Below are 24,077 nucleotides of genomic sequence, written 5' to 3'. Positions count from 1 at the left end.
AGTTGGATCACCTCTTCTCAGAGACCACAGCTATCAGAATAAAAGTTAATGAAATTGAAGGGGCGGTTGCCTTCAATTCAGAAAAAGTAAAGGAAATAGAAAAGGAGATAATTCCTAAAGTGAAGGATGACCTTGAAACAAAAATAACAGATTTACAGTCTAAGATTACGGGTATGGAGATCTACAATCGTCGAGCAAACCTCCTCTTCTACGGTATTCAAGAGATCAACAACGAAGATGTGAGTAAAGTCGTCCGCAGTACCATCGTCAACCTCGGAGTCGATGTAGACGAGGCCAATAATATGGCGTTTGTGAACGTCCACCGTCTTCCACGGCGTACTCGGGTAAGCGACACCAATCAACCACAAGCACCTAATGCGATAATAGTGAAGTTTGTCTATATGGCTGACAGGAACAAAGTCTTAGCGGCCTACGAAAATGGTGATCGTCGACCACGAGATCGCGATGCTTCTGCTGCTACTCCGGGAACCAACCGACAGCGGGTCTCTGTTCGCACGGACCTTCCCCCGGAATTGAAGGCCAAGAGGGGCCATCTAGCCTATATCGCATATAAAATGAGAAAGAAAGATGGAATTTCTACCAAGATTGTACTTCAGAATACCACTGTTTGCCTGAAGTGGAAGCAAAAGGGCTCAACGAAATGGAATGAATATACTGAATAGGAGAGTGATGACCCTCGGTCGACGTCTTCGATGATTCCTTATTCTCTTGAATTTTGTTACATCCGTCATGTCTATCATCTGCAACTTATTTAATTTATGACATATGAAAATTCAATGTATTTTACTCAGAAAAAATCTTTGATAACTTGAAATGTGAAACGAAACTGCAACCAGCCAATGGTGCTGTCTGTAATACCTGGCAGATTTTCTAACCTAGTGATTACCCGATGATTTTTGCATAAACATTTTTTAGACTACAAATTAGTAGCTAACTATGAGAAATGTACTATTGCTTGTCCAAAGCAGCTCTTGTCATTGTCAAACGCTCTTCTATTAGATTATATTACCCAGCAGGAATCTCTCTTGTATTTTACTTTTAATCAACAATATAAATTTATTTTATTCTTTACACATTAAAATTCATTTTAGCCTGCCCCAAAGAGCTATTTAAATTAAGATGTAACATGAACTTGAGAACCAAAGTATATTATGTGTGTTCAATGATTATACATGTACTGACATAGAAACAGAATTATTCTTATTTCACTGAATACCTCAGTTTTTTCTTCACTGAATTTTTCTCAAGTATATTTACAGCACATTCTTACATCGAATAAGATCAAAATATAAACAAGTAGTAAAACAAATCATGTGTGTTTTTATTAAGAATATTTGTTTGTACTAATATCCTTAGCAGACAGATTTCACAATAAATTGTTATATCAAGGCTAGTCACTTTGTAATAAATAAGATTATTAATTGACAGAGTCATGCATCGTATAAATTGTATATTGGTAGCCAAATTACATTTTTTGTTCAGGGTTTTGACAGTTCAGGATTTTGAAAATAAGCCAAAATTATTTAATTTTTTCTGAAATCATGTTTTCAAATTCAGTTCATATGGAAATTCATTTTTGCATGCCCTGAAAAGCTAGTTGAACTGAAACATATAAAATTGAGAACCAAAGTATAACCATGTGTGGTCAATGATACTGACACAAAAAATGAATTATATTTTCTTTATATTATCACTGAGTACCTCAGTTTTTCTTCATTTATGTATATTTACAGCATATTTGTATTTAATAAGGGCAAAATATAGTCAAGTAGTGCAACAAATCATGTGCATGTGTTTATATTTGCTTGTTTTAATCTTCTTAGCAGACAGAGTACAGAATTTCTTTGCCATGGCTAGTCACTTTGTATATAAGAATAAATTGACAGAGTCAACATGAAAATTGTATTTTGGAAGTCAAAACTGCAGTTTCTGTTAAGGGTTTTGACAATAAGCCAACATCATTTATTTTTTTCTAAAATCATGTTTTTAAATTCAATTCATATGGAAATTCATTTTTTTTTCTTTCCCCAGAAGCTAGTTGAATTTAAACATATAAAATTGAGAACCAAAGTAGTACCATGTGTGGTCAATGATACTAACACAGAAAAAGATTATTTTTTCTTTTTATTTCACTGAGTACCTCAGTATTTCTTCACTGAATTTTTCTCAAGTATCTTTACTGCATATTTATTTTAAAACAAGGGAAAATATAATTTTGTAGTGTAAACCATGAGGGTTTTTTAATAAGAATATTTGCTTGTATTAATATTCTTAGCAGACAAACCACAAAATTATATTGTCTTGGCTAGTCATTTTGTAGTAAACAAGAATAGATTAATTGTCAGATTCAGCATGTAAATTATATATTGGAAGCCAAAATTACAGTTTCTGTTCAGGGTTTTTGACAGTTCATGAGAAACCGTTAAGCAATAACAAAACGGATTCACTTGTTATGTTTTTATTGCAATTTGCGACTAGAAAAGTCTACAACCATTGCGTGGGAATAAAACTCAGCATATTATTTGTATGTACAGCTATAAAAAAGCTTCTAAAGTTTTATTCATTTATTTTTCTGCATGCTTTGTGGTATTTCTAGATTAAGCTAGAACATTGTGATATCTTGAAATAAACACTGCCATTTCTTCTGAGATAGAATGTACATGTCTTCTTCTTTTTTTTAATGTATCGGTAGTTTATCCAAACACTTGGTTGGTATGCGACTCATTGTATTCCCGTTTTTCTTTTTCTTTACCACTGTGCATTGCATGTCATTAAGACGAATTAAGCAAGTTGCTATAGGCTGGTTTTTTTTTGTGGAAGCTTTATGTAAATTATAGTTTTTTATCTTGCGGTGCAAGTATGTAACCGGATGATATTCTGTCTCTTTTTGTTAAGTGGTAGGCCTATTGGCCAAATCAATGGCACGTATCTTGCTATTTGTTTTCACATTTTTAATGATCCACATACATACATTCCAACCTGTTATATTCTACAAAAAAGTTATGACATCTACAGAAAAAAGAATATGCTTCTCATTCGTTAGGCAGACAAACTCTTTTACAGATTACGTAATTCCTGTTGCCATTATCACATTGGTTGTTTGGTCTGATTCTTTCGACATGATGTTCATAATGGTCACTCGGGCAATGCGTTTCCAACTGCTATTGTTCTATTTGATATCTAAATTTGATTTGAATTTTTTACTATCACCAAGATATGCCAATTACTGTTTGCCTTTCAGAGGCGCTTTTTCTCTTCCTGTGACATCTGCTCTCTTAAATGAGTAGTATCCATGACGTGCCTAATGTTCTTCCCCATCTTAATGTAAGTCCTGAACACATACAAAGTACAAACCCAACTGTCGCGGAAATTTATAATGAAAGGATGCCTGATCTAAATCTTACTTATGATACAAATGACTTATCAATAAAAGACACGTCTTCTGATTATGTATTGCCTCAGGATTTAAAATGTAAAAAAATAGAATCTTCAAATTTTTCAGCTCTACATTATAATATAAGAAGCTTGTGTAAAAATTTTGACCACTTTCAATTGTTTCTCAACTCACTGAATGAAGAAATATCTGTCGTAGGTTTATGCGAAACCTGGTTATCCGATCCACTAACTTCTCTTGTTCATTTGGATGATTATGCAATCGTTGTCAACAATAGAGTAAATAAACACGGTGGCGGTGTAGCTTTATATGTTAGAAATAATCTCAAATTTAAAGTAATTAATGATTTTACATGCATGACGGAAACAATTGAAAGCATTTTCATTGAAATTGAAATTGCATCAGGAAAAAATGTACTTGTTGGTGAAATTTATAGACCGCCTAACGCTAACATAACTGATTTTACAGAAGTATTGCATTCCTTTTCTGATTCACCCTATTTTCAGAACAAACATTGCTTTATAATGGGCGATTTTAATATCGATCTGCTTCACTACCACGAAAAGCCAGCTTGCCAGGATTTTTTAGACACTATGATCTCCAATTCTTTTACTCCTTGCATCACTAAGCCAACTCGCATTTTTGGTGTTACTACGACGCTCATTGATAATGTTTTCACAAACATCCACGGTTATTTAGACACGAGTATAATAGTATCTGATCTAACAGATCACTTCCCTGTATTTGTTTCTTCTCCCCACATTTTTAATACTAAACAAAACTATTCAACATTTCGAGGTTCAAGAAAAATGTCAGAACAAAATACAAGATGTTTTATAGAATGCTTGTCTCAGGTTGATTGGTCCACGGTACTAAATACAACTGATGCTAACCAAGCTTATGATGAATTTCTAAATATTATTCTACCTTTATTTGACCATTATTTTCCAGTAAGAACATTATCCAAATCAAATTATAAAAAAGTACCACGCTCTCCCTGGATCACACGGTCTCTACTTAAATCAATAAACAAGAAAAATAAACTATACTATAAATATAAATCTACAGGCACAGATGACGCTAAATCTAAATATTCAATTTATAGAAATACCCTAACATCAGTGCTGAGACAAGCCAAAAGAAACTATTTTTTCTCTTTATTTGAAACTCATAAAAAAGATACAAGGTCAACCTGGAAAGTGATAAATCAAGTTTTTAAGAAGGAAGGATCAAAAAAGAATATTAATAGGATCTTCGACCAAAACAAGGAAATTACAGATGATGCAGATATTGCCGAAGCATTCAATTCCTTCTTTGTAAACATTGGCCCAAATTTGGCTAATGCTATACCTAATAGTAACAAACCCTTTCATTCTTTTTTGCCAAACCGTAATCCTCGTACCATATTCTTTTCACCTGTTTCCGAGCACGAAATTATAGAAATAGTTAAAAATCTACCGGCGAAAAAAAGTTCTGGTTATGATGGTATTTCTTATGATTTTCTCATTAAAATTATTGATAAAGTTGTGATACCCTTGACGCACGTATACAATCTTTCTCTACAGTGTGGTATTGTCCCTAATAAAATGAAGGTTGTTAAAGTTATACCTATCCATAAAAAGGGTTCAGAGGATGAATTGGGTAACTATCGCCCTATTTCACTACTGACTACTTTCTCCAAGATTTTAGAAAAAACAGTATATTCTCGTACAATAAAATTTCTTACGAATTGTAATATTTTTATTAATTCACAATTTGGCTTTCGTAAAAAGCATTCAACAGTTCATGCAATAATGTTATTAATCGATAAAGTTACCAAGGCAATTGATAACAAATCTCATGTTGCTGGTATTTTTCTGGACTTCTCCAAGGCCTTTGACACGATCAACCATGAAATACTTTTATACAAGCTTTCTCATTATGGGATTCGTGGAAAGGCCTTGGAGTGGTTCAGAAGTTACCTTATAAACAGAACTCAATTTGTGGTCATTAATAACTCCGATTCTCAGATACAGCAAATTTCATGTGGCGTGCCTCAGGGTTCCCTTTTGGGTCCATTGCTATTTATTTTATACATCAATGATTTCCAAAACTCATCCTCTTTATTATCATTTCTTCTTTTCGCAGATGACACGAGCTTATTTTTTACACACAGCAATCCTCAAATCCTTCTTGAAAGACTAAATGTTGAATTATGCTCTGTGTGTGATTGGATACAAGCTAATAAGTTATCCCTAAATTTTAAAAAGACACATTATATGGTTTTTAGCAACTCATTACACACATTGCCAGGTCTTGTTTATATGAATGGTAATGTTTTAGAACAAATTGAATCAACAAAATTTCTTGGTATCTTTATTGATTGTAAATTATCATGGAAAGTTCACATTGATCACCTTTGTAAATTGCTCTCAAGAAATGTTGGAGTCATAAATAAACTTAAGCCTCATTTTCCGCATCACATTTTGAAAATATTGTATTCCACTTTATTGTTACCATATCTGAATAATGGAATTTTAGCCTGGGGAAATGCCTCTAAGACAAAACTTGAATCCATACTTAAAATTCAAAAAAGAGCCGTGAGGATAATTTCTTCTTCTGACTTTCTGGCTCATACTAATCCGCTATTTTATTCAAACAAGTTATTGAAAGTAACCGATTTATATTATTATTTTGTTGGTATATTTATGTATCAACTAAATAAACAGGAATTACCAAGTGTATTCTCTGATTTGCTTGTTCAAAATCAAGAAATCCATTCTTACCCAACTCGACAAGTACACAATTTCCACATTTCCCCAGTGCGCACTGTTCTTGCCCTTAAATCATTTGCTTTTACAGGGCCTTCCTTTTGGAATAATTTAGACACCCATATAATTCAGGCGCCCTCTCTATATTCTTTTAAATGTAGGCTGAAAACTTTTCTTTTACAATCGTATGCTAGCGGTTAAGCGCCTTGCTCGAGTGACTATCTTGTAGATCTCTTTATAATGTATTGAGTATTTTCATTTTATTGATGTCGCTTCATTGCGTTAGGAGTTTTTAATCCTTGATTATTTTCTTCTGGGAACCTATATGTTTACAAGCTTTGCTTTTTAATAGGTTCCTCATATTTCACGTAATTGTATTTTCTTGTTAAATACTACAACTATGTATTTTTTGTCATGTATTCATAATTGTGTTCAAGATGTATGTTTTTGTGGAATGTGAAACAATAAATCAAAAATCAATCTGTCTTGTAAAATCAAGTGAAATCATAAATTACCATCCTTCATCATCCTTAGCTTGGCTGGTATCGCTCTTAGCACGACAATTGCTCGGCTAACTGCTATTTTGCAGGGCTAAATAATCATGCACTATACTAGGTACTGTAGGGTTAGCCCATTTTGCAAAAATGTTGTTGAAAAAAGTGTTTTAAGCTTTACTCTGTAATATGGAGGTAGGGGGATGAATGTCAATTTAGCCCCACAGAGTTATGCAAATTTTAACCATGCAGTGTAAAAAAAATATTAAATGCAAGAGCTCTTTAATAGTTTTTACAACCCTACATGTTCATTACTGCAAATCTCATTAATTCCTGATTGTCTGTAATCTTATCTAAGGTAAACAGCTTTAATGTTTATATTTTATTTCTACACTTGTTCACACAAATTCAGGTAGGTGTGACTCATTCTGCAGTTGCTGAGTGCATATCGTAGAGGATCAAAGGCACAAGCCAACAGGAGCCTTATCTGGTCAACAGATAACTTATCAACAGATCCCACCAATCATGGCACCTCAGGATGATGAAGTAACACCCTTACTTGGGAATTATAGTTATATATCCACAGACAGTAGCAAAGACAGGTGCTCATTTAAGCAGCGTTGTAAGACCATGACAATGAGACGGTGGGTTTGCTATGTTATCCTGGTGCTACTAGCCCTGGTGCTTGTTCTAACAGGGCTGATAGGGATTCCCTATATGATGTCTGCTGTTTACAGATGGGTCATCGATAAAGTAAGTCTGCCTCAGATAAACTGACACTTTATAAATTACAACTTTAAACCTAGTTGTAATTTACTTGGGCTAATCCTTTATAGAGGGCAATTTTTCGCATGTTTTAATGAATTTGTTACTGTTTGACTATATGTGTCGCTTTAATGACAGCGGCGGCAGCTTCAAAATCAAAAAGGTTAAGATTTTAAAATAACATCATAACCTTAAAAAGTATATGGGTCTAGTTCATAAAACTTGAACATAAGGCCCGGGGGGGGGGGGGGCTACTTACATTGACGAGAGGATATCATGCACGACCAAAAAAACATGTAAAAAGAATGTCTTTTTCATGATAGGGCACGTTACATACATAACGTGATAAGGGTGTAAAAAACACAAAAATAATGAAAAAAGGGTATCTATTTTGCGAGGAAAATGTCATGTTTAAGGTCGAATTTGCGGGGATGATAAAACAAAATTAAAATATTTTATAAAGGATGTACTTTTTGCCCAACACTACGTGTTGAGAGTCCGATTTGCGCGAGGTGTAGAAGGTGGGGTCGTACTAAACCAAATAAGGTAAAGCCGACGACGGAAGGACCCGTAACATTAAAACATTCCTGTACTTGTTTAGGGGTTCATTTCAGGGAATATTGCCAACAGTATCGTTTTGTTTCCAATACTTGTTAAGGGTAGGGTTTCACACGCCAATACTTGTTAAGGGGTGCATTTTCAGAATATTGAAATTACATGTTTAGGGTGCTTTTCGAGACCCCATGGTCGTGCATGGTATCCACTCGTGAATGGAAGTGGCCCCCCAGGGACATAAGGGTAATCAATTATTACTGAACATCCTGCCTCAGTTTCAGGCCACATGACCAAGGTCAAAGGTCATTTAAGGTCAATTCTGTTTGGCCATGTTAGGGGTATTTGTTGAATTGCCATCACAACTTAGAAAGTTTATGGATCTAGTTCATGAAACATAGACATAAGGGTAATCAAGTATTAATGATTATTTTGCACACATCTTATGTCACATGATCATAGGCCATTTTGGGTCAATGGACATTGTATTTTATCATTATATGAATATTTTCTTTTGTGAATAATCATTCAATACCTGTTTTCAAAGTCAGCACAGCTGCTATATTAAATCGCATAATGCAGGCGAGACTGCCAGAGGCATTCCACTTGTTTAATTTGTCTTGTTCTCTCAGTTTTTTTTTTTTTGGGGGGGGAGAGGGGGAGAATTCTCCAGACCAGCTACATTAGCCCAAAATCATAAAAATCCATACTTGCCAACTGTCCCGTTTTTATCGGAATTGTCCCGTTTTTAAAATTTTTTAGAGCAGAAAAATCGGAATGTTCCGATTTTTGAGCCTAGACAAAAAAAAATCAATAAAGAAAACAAGAGAAAAAAGTGTTTGCGCGTGTTCAATATTACGAAATGTACAGTATTGTCTATGACTTCCGGGTTTGAGCTATCGATACACGTAATGTTACAGACCCACCAATGACACTGACCGATGGTACATGTACGGTCATGAGTACGGTATGTCAAGTTTCGATCGCTCTCCCAAGTCGATTTTCCGCTGTGTGACCGGTGTACACATGCGACTGACTAGACTGCGAAAACGTGGTTTGTTTGCATGCGATGCGGAGTGCCCATGTACTTGTGCACAACGCATGTATGCACAGCACCGATCTCTATATGTGGGACATGTATTAACGCTTGCTGAGCTGTTCACGGGGTATGCGACGATCGTGGATTTAACGGGATTATTTCGCAAAACTAGAGAGGATTTGATCAAAATGAGTGGAAAACGGTTGCAGAAATTCAAAGGGGAGTACAAACAACGATTTCATGTCATAAAGCCAAGCACGAAAGGCGTTGAATTTGCATTTTGCATGTGTTGCCGGCAGGACATAAAATTAAAATCTCGACTCAAGTGGAGGAGCTAATGATATAAGAAGGCACGCCGAGAAGAAAAAACACATCGACAATGAAAAGGCGGATCTCGATGCGACTCGCATGTCCAAAATATCTTCCTTTATGCCCAAAGAGGATACCTCTGTCATTGGAGCCGAGGTAAGATTTACTGATTTTTTGGTGGAAGTTCGTGGAACATAACATTGCAATTGATGATGTTTCTGACCATGCTGGTGATTTGTTCAGAATCAGACAAGTTTTTCCCGACTCAAAAATTGCTAAGGGTTACAGTGCTGCTCGGACAAAAACAAGTAACATCCTTTGTACCCTAGCAGACAGCTATGCGAAAGCTTTGGTCAGTAAAGTCAAGCATCAGCCTTACAGACTACAGATGGCAGTACCGATCAAGGAGCCGTGAAACTGTACCCAATAGTCAATACTCCTGAAAACTTATGATGATAATATTGGTCAGGTAGCATGTGAACTTTTGTCACTGCAACAGTGCTCTGACAGATCAACAGGGGAGAATATTTTCAAGATCATGGATACTGAACTACAGAACTGGGGCATGTGTGTAGAGTGTCTATTAATATATATATTATGTGATTCTGGTATCATTTTAAGCATCTAATGGCCCTCCATAGTGCTATTTTTCTTTCAGCCTCAAGGGGGCGTTGCCCCCTTGAGGCCCCAATTGGGGCGCTGCCCCTGAACCAAGTCGGGAGCCTAAGCTAAGCGGCCCCCTGAACCCCCGGCCGGCCGGGGGTCCAGGGGGCCGCCCGGCCAAATTTGTCCCTCTTTTTAGATTTCAAATGTTGGCAAGTATGAAAATCCCTTTCCTCTTTAACTCTCCAGGCCTTGACTTCTTTGCATTTATTTTATAAAGAATGATTCAAATCCCATTATTAATAATTACTGTAATAACAATGATGATTATGATGATGAAAATGATGATAGTGATAACAATATTGATTATAATAATAGTAATCACGGGTATAATAATACATATTTAATAAAATAAAACTAGATTTTAATTCGTCAAGCAGACAAATTTGGTGGTCTGTCGTCTCATTCTGATTATGATGATGACGATGATCATCATAATGATCAAATATACTACAATCAACATGATTGTAGTATATTTGATAGACACATACATGTAGGTTCACAGACACAGACAGACAGGAGGGAGGGATGGATGGACGGACGTATGCTCCGGGTGGTAGTAGGCAAATAGAAAGATAGTTGTGATAGATAGATGGATGGGTTAGTAGGAAGATAGATTCAACAGATATTAGATAGATATATAGATCGATACATTGCTAGATAGATAGACAAACATTTTTCAACAGATGAATAGATATTACATAGACAGATGTAATATATAATAGAAAGATAGATATATGAAAAAAAAAGTAATTTTAGTATGTTTTATTTCACAAAGATTCATTTTCGATATAGTAAAATGAAAAAGAAATACTCATGTTCACCCTTGGACTCAACCCACGTGCCCCCATAACTGAGGCGCAAGTCTGACGCCTTACCGATTGAACTGCAATATTTTATATTCAATATTCTCTAAAAAATATATCAGCTCCAACATACTGAAAGCTCAGTGAAAACCAACAAGAAATAGTAGAGGAATGGCTCATGAAATAAAGGAGTGTACATGTAGAATCAAGATTCAAGAAAAAGTAATCTTCCATAGAGATTACACACAAAATGAGCAAAAAGGACATGCCTCTATAAAAGGCTATTTTTCAGGAAGATCCATTTATCAAAATGAAAAATAAAGGCATTATTTCAAAAAGAGTAAGCCCTCGGGTAAAACATATCGAAAATTGGGCAAAAGTTGACCAATATTCAGGGAGTAAGAGTCAAATTTGCATGATTATGTTGATGTCATCATATGTAAAATAGAAATTTTGAGTTCCGACACCATTTTGATGACATGATATAATTGAGGGTAAGAAACAAAAAATCATATCTATGATTCATACTCTATCAAAATATAAAAGAAAAATTGGGGTGTGACCAGTAACTTGCCCAAAATTAATCATGGTCGATTTTGAGCAATTTTCAATAATGTCGCCCGCGTGTACACGTGCACGTCATGAACTCTGCATGACCTTTGACCTAAAGTTTATTTGCTGTGAATAAGATTGATTATCCGTTATGTTGATATGATCAAGTAAAGAATTTTACAAAATGGCACCTAGATGACGTCATGACCTGATGACCTTGAAAAGCTTATTACGGCATGTCTAAAGGGCAGTCTGCACCATTCTGAGTTTTCAAATTTGCGCTCTATTTCTGATCCGACAAATTATCCCGATCTGAATGATCTCAAGATTATTTGTAATGGAGACAAAATTATCGCAGTTAGTTCGCAGGATTAATAACAAGATTGCAAACCCAAGTCAACTTGGTGCTGCACTGCTTTAAGATTGACTGTATAGATGGTCTGAAATTCAGTAAAAGTGATGGAGAGCCAATCGGAGAAAACATTGGCCATAAAAATAAATATTTGAAAAATAAAGAAAAATCTGACGAAATGTAGAGGTTAACTGTCATAGAAAGACCACCTACACTGTAATAATAAAAACAGTAACAGCTACTTCTCTTTTGTCTTCAGCTTTATTTATAGTTGATCTTTCAGTGGGCCCTACATCATACATTATTACCTATACAAGGCATTAGCAGATATTTCGCTCGCAACTTTCAATCCGAGACCTACGGGATAAACATTTGCCATGTTGCCCTCTCTGGGCCTTTCCCATATGAATGCTGTAATGGCCATCTTTCTACTAGTGCGCTTGCGCTGTAGGAGCTAATTTTGATCGCTAATTTTAGTATTTGCGAAATCTGGTTGGAACCAGTTTGTGAACCAACGCAATGCAGATAGTGCACGACGCGGCCAGTGCATAGGTATTACCAGCTAATAAAACCCAAGTGCAAGATTTTTACGTGTCAACTGTATGTGCGCGCCATGCATGATGCACGACTGCGTGATAACAATTACGTCACGTTTGCTTAGCAATGATTACTTCGTGAAGTTTTTAACCTGGTATCAGAAGTACTGATCAGCAAACAGGCATATGAATTGTTTTATAGCTTGAATTACACATTATACAGATGAAGGTAATGATAATACTGACTTGCTTTTTGGAAACATCAATATATTGCCCTTTAGAAAAGAACCATATTGCCCTCGTCTAAAGACCCGGGCCAATATGATTCTGTTGCGGGCAACATATTTGATGTTCCCCTCAAGGCCAGTCAGTATTATATTAGTATAGTACTCTTCCCCATTTTAATACACCAAACACTTGTCAAGAAAAGAGAAAGTGATTGGATGTGACTAAGCTAGGTATCAAATTGCAACCTCACATTGAAGAGGCAGGTGCCCTATGACCAGTAGGATCCATGCTATGACTGAGTCAAGCATGTCCAATCAGTTTATTTTCTTTAACAAAAGTATAAGCTTTAGCAACATACACTAATTTATGGTTATTGTACATGCATTACTTTTGAGGGGCAATCCACATGTTTTGGGTTAAACATATACATGAATTTGGGTTCCATTCAGTGTCAATTACCCTTGTATCTTCCTGAAATTTAGGCTCTCAAAAGATGAAGAAAATAGATATTAAGAGTCCAGTGCATTGCAGTACTTCTGTGTATGATATAGTACCCTGAAACCAAACAATCAAACAAAATGCTACTGCACATGTAATTTGCTTATCATAGCAGGAGCACATTTTATCTACATGTATTATGTATATTGTTGAGACATGTAAACATTTCAATTTCTTGTACATTGATAATAATTTGATAAAGTATATTTCCAAAGTCCAGTGCTTGTTACAAATGCTCTAATGAATCTTGTTGAACGTAGTGATGGTAATTTTACATTCTCTTGTTTTGTTCTTTCAGATGATGGTGCTGGATCCTTCCTCGCCTCTGTTCGTAGAATGGCAGACGCCGAATATACCCATGTTTCAGTCTTTTTATTTTTTTGACATTCAAAACCCAGAAGAATTTAAAGCAGGTGGAAAACCAAATGTTATCGAGAGAGGACCCTATGTTTACAAGTGAGTTTTTTGTCTCGCCTGTATAGCAGTGCGAGACAAGGCACCGCTTTTCCGACGACGGCAGCGTCGTCAACATCAAATCTTAACCGAAGATTAAGTTTTTGAAATGTCATCATAAAGGAAATGGGCCTTGTTCGTGAAACTTGGACATTAGAGTAATGAAGTATTATTGAAAACCCTGCCTGAGTTTCAGGTCACATCACCAAGGTCAAAGGTCATTTAAGCAGGGCTCTGCACTTACTTTTTTCCCTTGGGGTCCAGCCAGGCTCTCAGATTTCATCATTCCCAAATTTTGAGTGCCCGAAGTTCAGTCTTAGGCACCCCAAATTTATTGATCTGATTCATGAAACTTGGATATGTGAGTAATTGAGTATCTCTGAACATCCTGTGCAAATTTCAGGTCACGTGACCAAGGTCAAAGGTCAATGAACTTTGGCCGTGTTGGGGGTATCTTGAATTACCATCATGACTTTGAATGGTAATGGATCTGATTCATGAAAATTGGACATAATCAAGTATCACTTGGAGTAATCAAGTATCACTGAACATCCTGTGCAAGTTTCAAATCACATGATCAAGTTCAAAGGTCATTTAAAGCAATGAACTTTGGCCATGTTGGGGGTATTTGTTGAATTACCATCATTACTCTGTAAGTATATTGGTCTAGTTCATAAAACTTGGACATGAGAGTAATCAAGTATCACTGAACATCCTGTGCGAATTTCAGGTCACATGACCAAGGGCAATGTACTCTGGCCATTTTGAGGATATTTGTTGAATTACCATCATAACTCTAAAAGTGTATGGATCCAGTTCATAAACCTTGGACATAAGAGTAATCAAGTATTACTGAACATCTCATGCGAGTTACAGGTCACATGAATAAAGTCAAAGGTCATTTGAGGCCATTGAACTTTGGCCATTTTTTAGGTAATAATTATCATAACTTTCAAAGTTTATAGTTTATAAAATGTGGATATAGGGGTAATTGAGTATCACTGACAAATCTTTTCATGGTCAAATGACATTTATTGTCTCACCCACCAGAGGTGAAGCAGAGATGCCAAGTTCAAAGACCAGTGAGACAGATTTGTGGGGATGAACAAGAGTCCAAAATGCTTGAGTCTCACGCATAATGTGTGAGACTTGGTAGCTCTGGTGAAGGCGAGACTTCCGTCCGTCACAAACCTAGTGTAATAAAACATAACTCCACAACCGTAAGTTGCTTTTCAACCAAACTTGGATGGTAGATGGACTTAGGGGACCTGCATCATATGCTGCAGTGGGAGGTCACATGGTAAGGTCAAAGAGCATTAAAGGTCATTTTCAGGTCAATGTTAAAGTTTACATGCAAGACTCTCTTGTTATCAATGAATGTAGTATTGTATTATTATATGAATGGTTTTTTTTGTGAATGATTATTTTATAGGCCTAGTAGTTTTCAAAGTCAGCACTGCTGCTATATTGAATGGCGCGATGCAGGTGAGGTGAGACTGCCATAGGCACTCCACTTGTTAAGAGACAAGTGCAGCTCATCATTTGTTCATGAAAATGTGATGTCCGTCATTAAAAATGGAAACAAAATACAATTAAAAGCTTCACATCATGCTCTAAATTAATGATTATTATATGCAAATTATTGTTAAAATATTACGATTAAATAATGTTCTATGGCCATAATAAATATTGTTAATGAAAGCAAGGTTTATTTTACGTTGATCACATAATTTTCCCTTTTACTCCATTTTGATCTGGTTGATTAAAGCACAGTGCGCATACGTGAACAATGACGATGCAATGAATTCATCGTGCATAAATTATCTCAGACGAGTAAGTCTCGAACTGGGATCAAAATACACTTCAAATTTATGGGGAATAGGCAACATAATGACACAATAGGTTTCATTTTGGGGGAATATAATTCAAGTAATTTAGACATTACTGTTGATTTTGATGACATTAAAAAAAGTTTATTTGATAATAATAATAACTAGAATTTTAATTCGTCATGAGGACGAATTAGGTGATCTGTCTCTGATTTTCATGATCATGAATACAATCACCATGTTTATTGAGATCAATACGATGCTCATATTGAAAACTAAACTTTTATTACGAAAAGAACATGTTGAATACTCTTGAAAAGAGGAAAATGAGAATATGTGAAATACATGTAGGTGTAGGCGATACACATTGTACATGTTATAGGCCTATTAAAAACGATTTTAACCTACTTTATTGTGCGATATTTGAACTAATATACCTTGTAATGGTGATTAAGGAACATTTGCGAAAAGTTGAAAAGAAAAAAAAATTATGTTCACTTTTGGGTTCGAACCCTCGACCCTAAGGATGCAAGTCTGGTGCCTTACCAATTGAGCTGCACTGTATCCCATAGACTTTCTACACAAGCAAATTAAGAGGATCTCAAATCCAATTTTGCAAGTGAAATACGGGCATGATCCCGGCATCTGATCGGAAAACAAAGACCACACTTGCGATAGCTTACAATCTCAGCTACAACATACTTCAAGCTCAGAGAAAACCAACCAATAGAAATGGAGATATGGCTCGCGAAATAGAGGAATGTAAAATCCAGTTTTGAGAAAAAGTCATTTCCCATAGAGATTGCACACAAAATGAGCGAAAATGACATGCCTCTATAACTTGCCATTTTTCAGGATGATCCATTCCTTTAAAAGTGAATAAAGGCATCAAATTAGAAAGAGTATGTCCTCAGCTACAACATATTGAAAACTGAGCGAAAATTGACCAATATTTACAGAGTTAAAGTCAAATTTGCATAATTATAATGACGTCATAAGTAGCAAAATGGGAATTTTGAGTTCCGACGCCATTTTGATGACGTCATGATAAAATTTCGGGTCAAATGCGACATGAAATCACATCTCCCATCCATACTCTATTCGAATATGAAAAAAAAATGGGGGTCAACGGACTACTTTAAAAGCTATAATGAATTTTGTATAGGCATGTTTTTGCACATATATTGTCTATGTTTAGTGCGCGCGCGCGTGCTGTAAACTTTGATGGAGGCTAATTCCTTTATTACTTGTCGTAGAAGGTTGATCAAGGTATCAAATTGTTCAGAATTATATTATCGGTGCATTGATATAAAAAAAATGGCGATCCTATGTTTTATAGTGCCCTTACGTGCGCGTGCGCAAATTTTTGAAATGCTTAAAATGACCTGTTTCGTACTCTGTGTTGGTCAAAAAGTGATTTTGAGCATTTTAAAATTTTGACGCATGCGCACGTCGTGACCTTTACATGACCTTTGATGACATGGGCAGTTGATCCTTGACCTGAAGTTAATGTGATGTAAATATTAATTTTTGATAATTGATAATTAAGATATGATAATGTGATTTTACAAAATGGCGTCTAGATGACATCATGATGACCTTTTGACCTTGAACATGCTTTATACACATCACATGATAAGTCCCCATATCTGATAATATTTTGAAGATAATTGATGTAGATTTTGAGATTTTGTGCTCACAAGAAAAGGTGGGAAAATAAAAATAAATAATAAATAAAGAAATAAAAAAGAAAATTCGTACGAAATTAATAGTTGATCTGTCGATTGACAGATCACCTAATAATAATAACATTTGTAGGGCGCTTTATACTGGTGTTTCAAAGCGCACAGGTTGGCAGATTATAATAATATACAGTCAATTGGTCAAAAAAAAAAATTATGAGAAAAGGTGAGCTTTAAGTGACAATTTGAAAATTTCTACGGAGGGAGCATTTTGGATATGAATTGGGAGTTAATTCCAGAGGGTGGGAGCAATTACAGAAAATGCACGATCACCATATCGGGTCTTAGTGCGAGGGCCATGAATTAAATTATTGGAATATGATGAACGTAAGGATCTGACAGAAGAGGAAGAACGAAGGGAAATAAGGTCTTGGAGATATTTGGGTGACATATTATGGGTAATTTTGTATACAATGAGTAGAATTTTGAACGTTATGCGAGAGTGAACCGGAAGCCAATGAAGTGATCGGAGAATAGGGGTGATGTGTTCGTGTTTCTTGCTCAAGGTTGCCATTCTCGCTGCAGTGTTGAGGATTCGCTGGAGGGGAGAGATGGAAGAAATTGGGAGGCCGGCAAAGAGGGAGTTGCAGTAGTCTAGATGGGATGAGACGAAGGCATGAATGAGTTTTTCAGTAGAGGCTTGGTCGAGTAGTCGCCTGACCTTACCAATCCTAAATAAACCCCATGATGCTGATTTGCAGATGTTCCTGATATGTGGCTGGAGGGTAAGGTGCTTGTCTAAAGTGACACCAAGGTCTGTGACAAGAGTCAGATATCTTCAGTATGCCCTCTCCCATATTGAAGTCTGGCAGAGGCCCCATAGCTATAAATTGATAGGAGGAATCATTTGTGAAAATTTGTTTGCCCGGTCTGGGCACCTAGAATTTTTCTTTTTTGTTTTTAGAGCGCCTGATCTGGGCATCCTGCTAATGTTGAGCCCTGATTTAGGGTCAATGAACTTTGGCCATGTTGGGGGTATTGTTGATCTCCATCATAATTTTGAAAGTGGATCTGGTTCATGAAAGTTAGACATAAGAGTAATCAAGTATCACTGAACATCCTTTGTGCATTCCAGGTCACATGACCAAGGTCAAGGGTCAATGAACTTAGATTATGTTGGGGGATCAAAACAAAATCTTATCCAAGATTAAGTTTTTGAAATATAATAACTCTGAAAGTATATGGATCTAGTTCATGAAACTTGGACAAAAGAGTAATCAGTGAACATCCTGTGTGAGTTCCAGGTCACATGACCAATTATATTAATAATAATTATAATAATATTAATAGTTACCCTGGAAAGCCACTTCAGTTCTGAAAACTGTTCTCTCAGGGGCCCTGCAATCATTATTAATCGGCTTTAGCTTGGCTGCCTAAGCGCTCAAGCATTTAAAGGACAAGTCCACCCCAACAAAAACTTGATTTGAATAAAAAGAGAAAAATTCAACAAGCATAACACTGAAAATTTTATCAAAATCGGATGTAAAGTAAGAAAGTTGTTGCATTTTAAAGTTTTGCTTCATTTCATAAAACAATTATATGCACATCTTGGTCGGTATTCAAATGAGGAACTGATGACATCGCTCGCTATTCCTTTTGTATTTTATTATATGAATTATGAAATATTTTTATTTTTTCGTCATTGTCATGTATAATGAAGTCTTATTCCTCCCTGAACATGTTGATTTCCATTATTTTAACATTTTGTGCCTCTGGCAAGTATGTCCAAATCGTCAAATTCGTAAAAATTGAAATATGGTATAATTAAAACAATAAAAAACAAAAGAAATAGTGACATCATCGACTCTCATTTGGATGTAACTGGCTCGTTCATATAACTATTCTGTTAAAAATAAGCAAAACTTTGAAATGTCATAACTTTCTTATTTTACATTCGATTTTGATGAAATTTTCAGTGTTGAATTGCTTGTTGAATTTTTCTCTGTTTATTCAAATCAAGTATTTGTTGGGGTGGACTTGTCCTTTAAGGAATTTCTTCCTACCGGGTACCTATTCACCCTCCGTTTCAAAGTCAGAAGACTAATATACTTGGCCACAATGCTTTTGAACTTTGGCCATGTTGGGGTTATTTGTGGAATTAACATCATAACTTTGAAAGTTTGTGGATCTAGTTCAAAATGTGGACATAAGGGTAATCAAAGGGTAATCAAGTATCACTGATTATCTTGCACAAGTCTTTGGTCACAATCTAGGTCAAATGTCATTTAGGGCCAGTGAACATAGTATTTTATCATCATACATGTATGAATGGTGTTTCTTTTGTGACTGATTATTCTATAGTCATTTTCAAAGTTAGCACTGCTGCTATATTGAATCACATAATGCACAGTCAGTCGGCAAGCCCCTGTGTTAAAGACCCAGACCGGACCCAAAAATGAAATTGACAAATTATATACAAATCGAAAGCTTATAAGCTACTAAATACAGCAACGTGAGCTTTATTCATTTTCACCCTTCCCAGCTGAGTATTTTGCTTAAGAATATTCCAATTATCGGGCTTCGAACCCGGCTTAGAAAATAGGCTTTATTGTGCTTTTCAAATGCCTCGAGACCGTGACGTCACGTTGTGTAAGAAGCGTCGTGATTTGTTTGTACACAGAAAAACTGGGTTATTTTTTTGCTTTCCCGATTACGCATTTCATTTTCTTCACTTCCATCACAGAGTGATATCACATATATTTTTTCCTACACGCTTAAATTATGAAATCTACAGTTTTGAACTAGTTTTTGCCATATTTTATTTCCTGCTTATTTGGCGTAGAATTCAATTTTATCTGCATTCAGATTATGTATAACAACTTTTCCTGACATAGCAATTTAGGCCCAATAAGAGCCAAACTAAGAAATCACAAAAAAGGTAGTGAATAGTTGTAGGTTTCCATCCATTGGAACAGTGAATAATTGTGAGTGCCATTTTCATCTGAAAACGAAAAAAAAATTGGATTCATAACATATAAATGGAAGAAAATACCCAATGCTTTTGTACACAAACCTATGGAATCGCAACCCTCCAGACACAACATGACGTCATCATTTCCAGGCGACGTGGGGGTGCTCAATCGAAGCGTACTTTGGAGGAGCAGTTTCTTTGATTTTTATCTAATATTTATAATGAATGGAAGGAGACGTATGTAATATTTTTGGTATATTTGTATTGTGTGAATCATTACCTTTCTTTTGATAGATGATTGCTTTTACACCGGTCAGGGTCTTTAATGAGCAAATGGGCAAGATTTATCCAAGTCCTCTCGTGGCTGAATTCATGTCCCTGCAAAATCTCATGAATTGTGAGACTTTCTTTCTCAAAGAATTTAACCACTTTCTCCTGGAGTAAAATTGATTATTTTTGTACCATTGGGAAGAGTAAATGTTACCTTTGCATATTGGTTATTTCTTTTGAATAAAATATTTTGATAAATAAGTGAATTTTTAACCAGAAAAGATGCATCAAACAGAATTTTCTTCCTCTGTTTTCACTTGCAAATTGTGCAACATTTTGTGTTTTAGGCACCAACATTATTTATATCATCAGAAAGCTCAAACTCTATACTTTCTTACAATGTCACTCTTGATATGTGGCATCTTTTAGATGGATCAGCAGCCAGCTTTTTCCATCAAGATGCAAGACGAGATTTCTAAAATTTCTGAGTAACATAAAATCCAGAGTTCTGATTGGCTGAATAATGTTTTCACAACAACAGGCGCGGGTTATTTGAAGAGATTACCACATGGTGAGTGTGACCTTGCAGAGGCCCAGTGTGGGGAACATTGGAATTTGCGTGGGTGTGTGGTCTCTGTGACCAATCAGAGTGCAATATTCTTGTTTTTGAGCTACTAAATGTACTTGGCTTATGAAAAGCTGGCTGCTGACCCATCTAAGATACATCTTCTTATACAAATTATATCATATTAAAGCGTAGATCTTCAGCTTTATTATGATCTAAAAATCATTTGTGCTCAAACAGAAATCAAGTGTGAAAACAACAACATTTGTTGTATGAAAAAAATCATTTTGTTTCATGTTTTATATCAAAAGTTTTCCCTATATTACAACATTTTTTAAAAATTCCAAACACATGACCTGAAAGAATGATTCTTCTTTACAAAGATACCAAAAACATGAAATTTGGTTAATATTTAGAGCAGCAATGGCATAATTAAAAGAGGTGTTTTGGTTCGCACCAAGCTCATTAATAATACAAAAACCCTATAGTAGAGTGGATACCATGCGCGACCAAAAAAAACACGTAAAAAGGACGTCTTTTTCCACGATAGGGCACGTTACGTACGTAACGTGATAAGGGTGTCAAAAACACAAAAATAATGAAAAAAGGGTATCTATTTCGCTAGGAAAATTACGTGTTTAGGGTCGAATTTGCAGGGATGATAAAACAAAATTAAAATGTTTTATAAAGGATGTCCTTTTTGCCCCAAAACTTTGTGTTTAGAGTCCGATTTGCGCGAGGTGTAGAAGGTGGGGTCGTACTAAACCAAATAAGGTAAAGCCGACGACCGAAGGACCCGTAACAATAAAACATTCCTGTACTTGTTTAGGGGTTCATTTCAGGGAATATTTGCCAAGAGTATCGTTTTGTTTCCAATACTTGTTAAGGGTAGGGTTTCACACGCCAATACCTGTTAAGGGGTGCATTTTCAGAATATGGAAATTACGTGTTTAGGGTGCTTTTCGAGACCCCGTGGTCGCGCATGGTATCCACTCGTGAATGGAAGTGGCCCCCCCCCCGGGCCTGACTGCCAGAGGCGCTCCGCTTATTTTCTTTACACATGTAGTTGAAAAAGTTTTAGGGCAGTTCCAATCTACTTTAAAGCCTTTACAATAGCATGTTGACGTATTTTGGACTGAGTGATAGCATTTTATGATTTCACTCATCTGAGAAGGACCCTAAAGTTAATAGAAAATGTGTACGTACTGTTTCCTCTTTATATTGGTTTGTTTCTCACAGCACTATCTTTTAATAAATGCTTACCAAATATGAAAAAAATGATCATGAAAATCTAAATGAAGGCAAAATGATGAAAACAAATCTTTATTTTCCATGCAAAATGCATATTTTGAATTGCTTTTCATCGTTGATCAATCTCTCTGTATTTCTGATGCATAAATGTTTGAAGGATATTTTGTAGTAGTGGAAGACATAGTTGACAATTTGATGAGTAATTGTAGGAATAATATATACACAACAAAAAAAGTAAGTCCCCCCTTAAACAAACATCCATAATTTCCGAACCAAAGCAAGTTTTTGATATATTTAAGCTACCCTCTGAGTAAATGTTATGGACGTATTTTATGTCATGCTTAAGTAAGCACTGCCAGAAGACAAAATTGTCACTTTTCAAAAGTCACAAGCCAAATATCATGATTTTGATCCCACTTTATTGGAACGAATTCCACATTCTCATCATGAAAAATAGAAAGATTGTAAAAGGTACTTTTAAAAAGACGATACAAGTTTTTTGGCTAAATTTCACGGTTGAATAAACACAAGTAAAAATTTGCTATAATTTGATTTTTTACACATTTTTATTTATAAAAATTATCGAATATGATGAGTTAATTTTGGAAGAGTATATTCAACAATATCAATCATTTCACGGATCAATGAACATTTAATGAAAGCAAAAAATACGTATTTCAAATATCATAGGCAAGTATTGTTTCATTTTGGTAATTGAAATGATCTTTTCTTTTTTTTTTATATTCATGACCAATTAACATGCTTCAATGATTCAAATGCATTTAATTAAAAATTCACACGTGAATTTACATGTGGAGTGTGATTAGCTCTTTTTTACGTTATTAGAAAAAATGCAATTGCTAACTATGGATATCTGTCACAAACCTCTGTGCATAGTTCATTTGATTTGATTTTTGTAAAAATCCCGATGTCTAATGCTTCAGTGAGCACACAATATTAAAAAATTATGGAAATAAGAAGAAAGTTTAAAGGAGAATGAAACCTTTGGAACAAGATCGCTTGTGTGAAAACAGAAAAATAAAAAAAAACAGATCAACGAAAGTTTGAGAAAAATCAGACAAATAATGAGAAAGTTATGAGCATTTGAATATTGCGATCACTAATGCTATGGAGATAGCAAATTGGCAATGCGACAAAGATGTGTGATGTCACTTGTGAACAACTCTCCCCATTACTTTAGTATATATTTCACTAGAATTGCCTCTTTTATCACATCTATCCATAAATCATGTGTTCCGTCTACATGAGGGCATGTAATACATATTTTTTAAGAATACATCATGGATAAAGAGTTTGTATCATCATAAGAAAAAGCAAAAAGAGACATTTTGAGGGTATTTCATAGTCCACCAAAGGGAAAGTTGTTCATCAGTGACATCACACATCCTTGTCGCATTGCCAATGTGAGGATCTCCATAACATTAGTGATTGCAATATTCAAATGCTCATAACTTTCTCACTATTTGTCCGATTTTTCTCAAACTTTCTTTATTCTCATTCTTTGATTTTTCTGTTTCTACACAAGCCTATTTGTTCCAAAGGTTTCATTCCCCTTTAAGGCCTTGGCCCCACTCTGCCATATCGAATAATTATTTTGGTGTGCGCGCCTTTTGGATAGTATTAACCTGAAGCCATGTGCGAAGTTTCATGAAAAAATTGGTGGAAGAAGTAAGAAAAACCGTCTATGAAACAAACCCTCATTTCATATTTTGTTAAAATAGGTGACCCCTTATTCATTATGGTGGAACTTTTTTCAAGGCTGTCTTTAGCAATGTCATTTCGCAGTTATATTTATCAACCTCCCGGCAGAATTCTATGCAAAAGTGAAATCGATGTGTTTATTTATGGATGAGTGAGCATGCATCAAACTGGGAAAAGGGGCATTTTCAATGTCACAGACTTATTTTGAGGGGTAATAAAGTGAATAATGAGGGCAAAGTCGTTTTCAACTGTTAATTGTTGTTGTATTTATCATCCATCAGTTTATCACCTCACAGTTTCCAAACTTTTTACATTTCCATGGTTTAGCGAGCACATTCAAAAACTTGGGAATGAATACTCTTTATACTGAATAAA

The 24,077-nt window shown here is 35.4% G+C and overlaps 1 protein-coding gene across 1 annotated transcript in view; it reads left to right on the top strand.

Moving 5' to 3' along the window:
* The first annotated feature begins 7,069 nt into the window (after nt 1-7,069).
* LOC121419111 (scavenger receptor class B member 1-like) overlaps nt 7,070-24,077 on the top strand; it is a 33,568-nt gene continuing 16,560 nt past the window's right edge. The window contains exons 1-2 of the mRNA XM_041613426.1: nt 7,070-7,412; nt 13,258-13,415. Of these exons, the coding sequence (XP_041469360.1) occupies nt 7,185-7,412; nt 13,258-13,415 (386 nt within the window). The 5' untranslated portion in view covers nt 7,070-7,184. The remainder of the gene's footprint in view (nt 7,413-13,257; nt 13,416-24,077) is intronic.

Source organism: Lytechinus variegatus, chromosome 7 (assembly GCF_018143015.1).
Source record: "Lytechinus variegatus isolate NC3 chromosome 7, Lvar_3.0, whole genome shotgun sequence".
NCBI classification, from domain to species: Eukaryota; Metazoa; Echinodermata; class Echinoidea; order Temnopleuroida; family Toxopneustidae; genus Lytechinus; species Lytechinus variegatus.
Note: the sequence above shows the minus strand (reverse complement) of the source record. Positions and strands in the feature narration are given on the sequence as shown.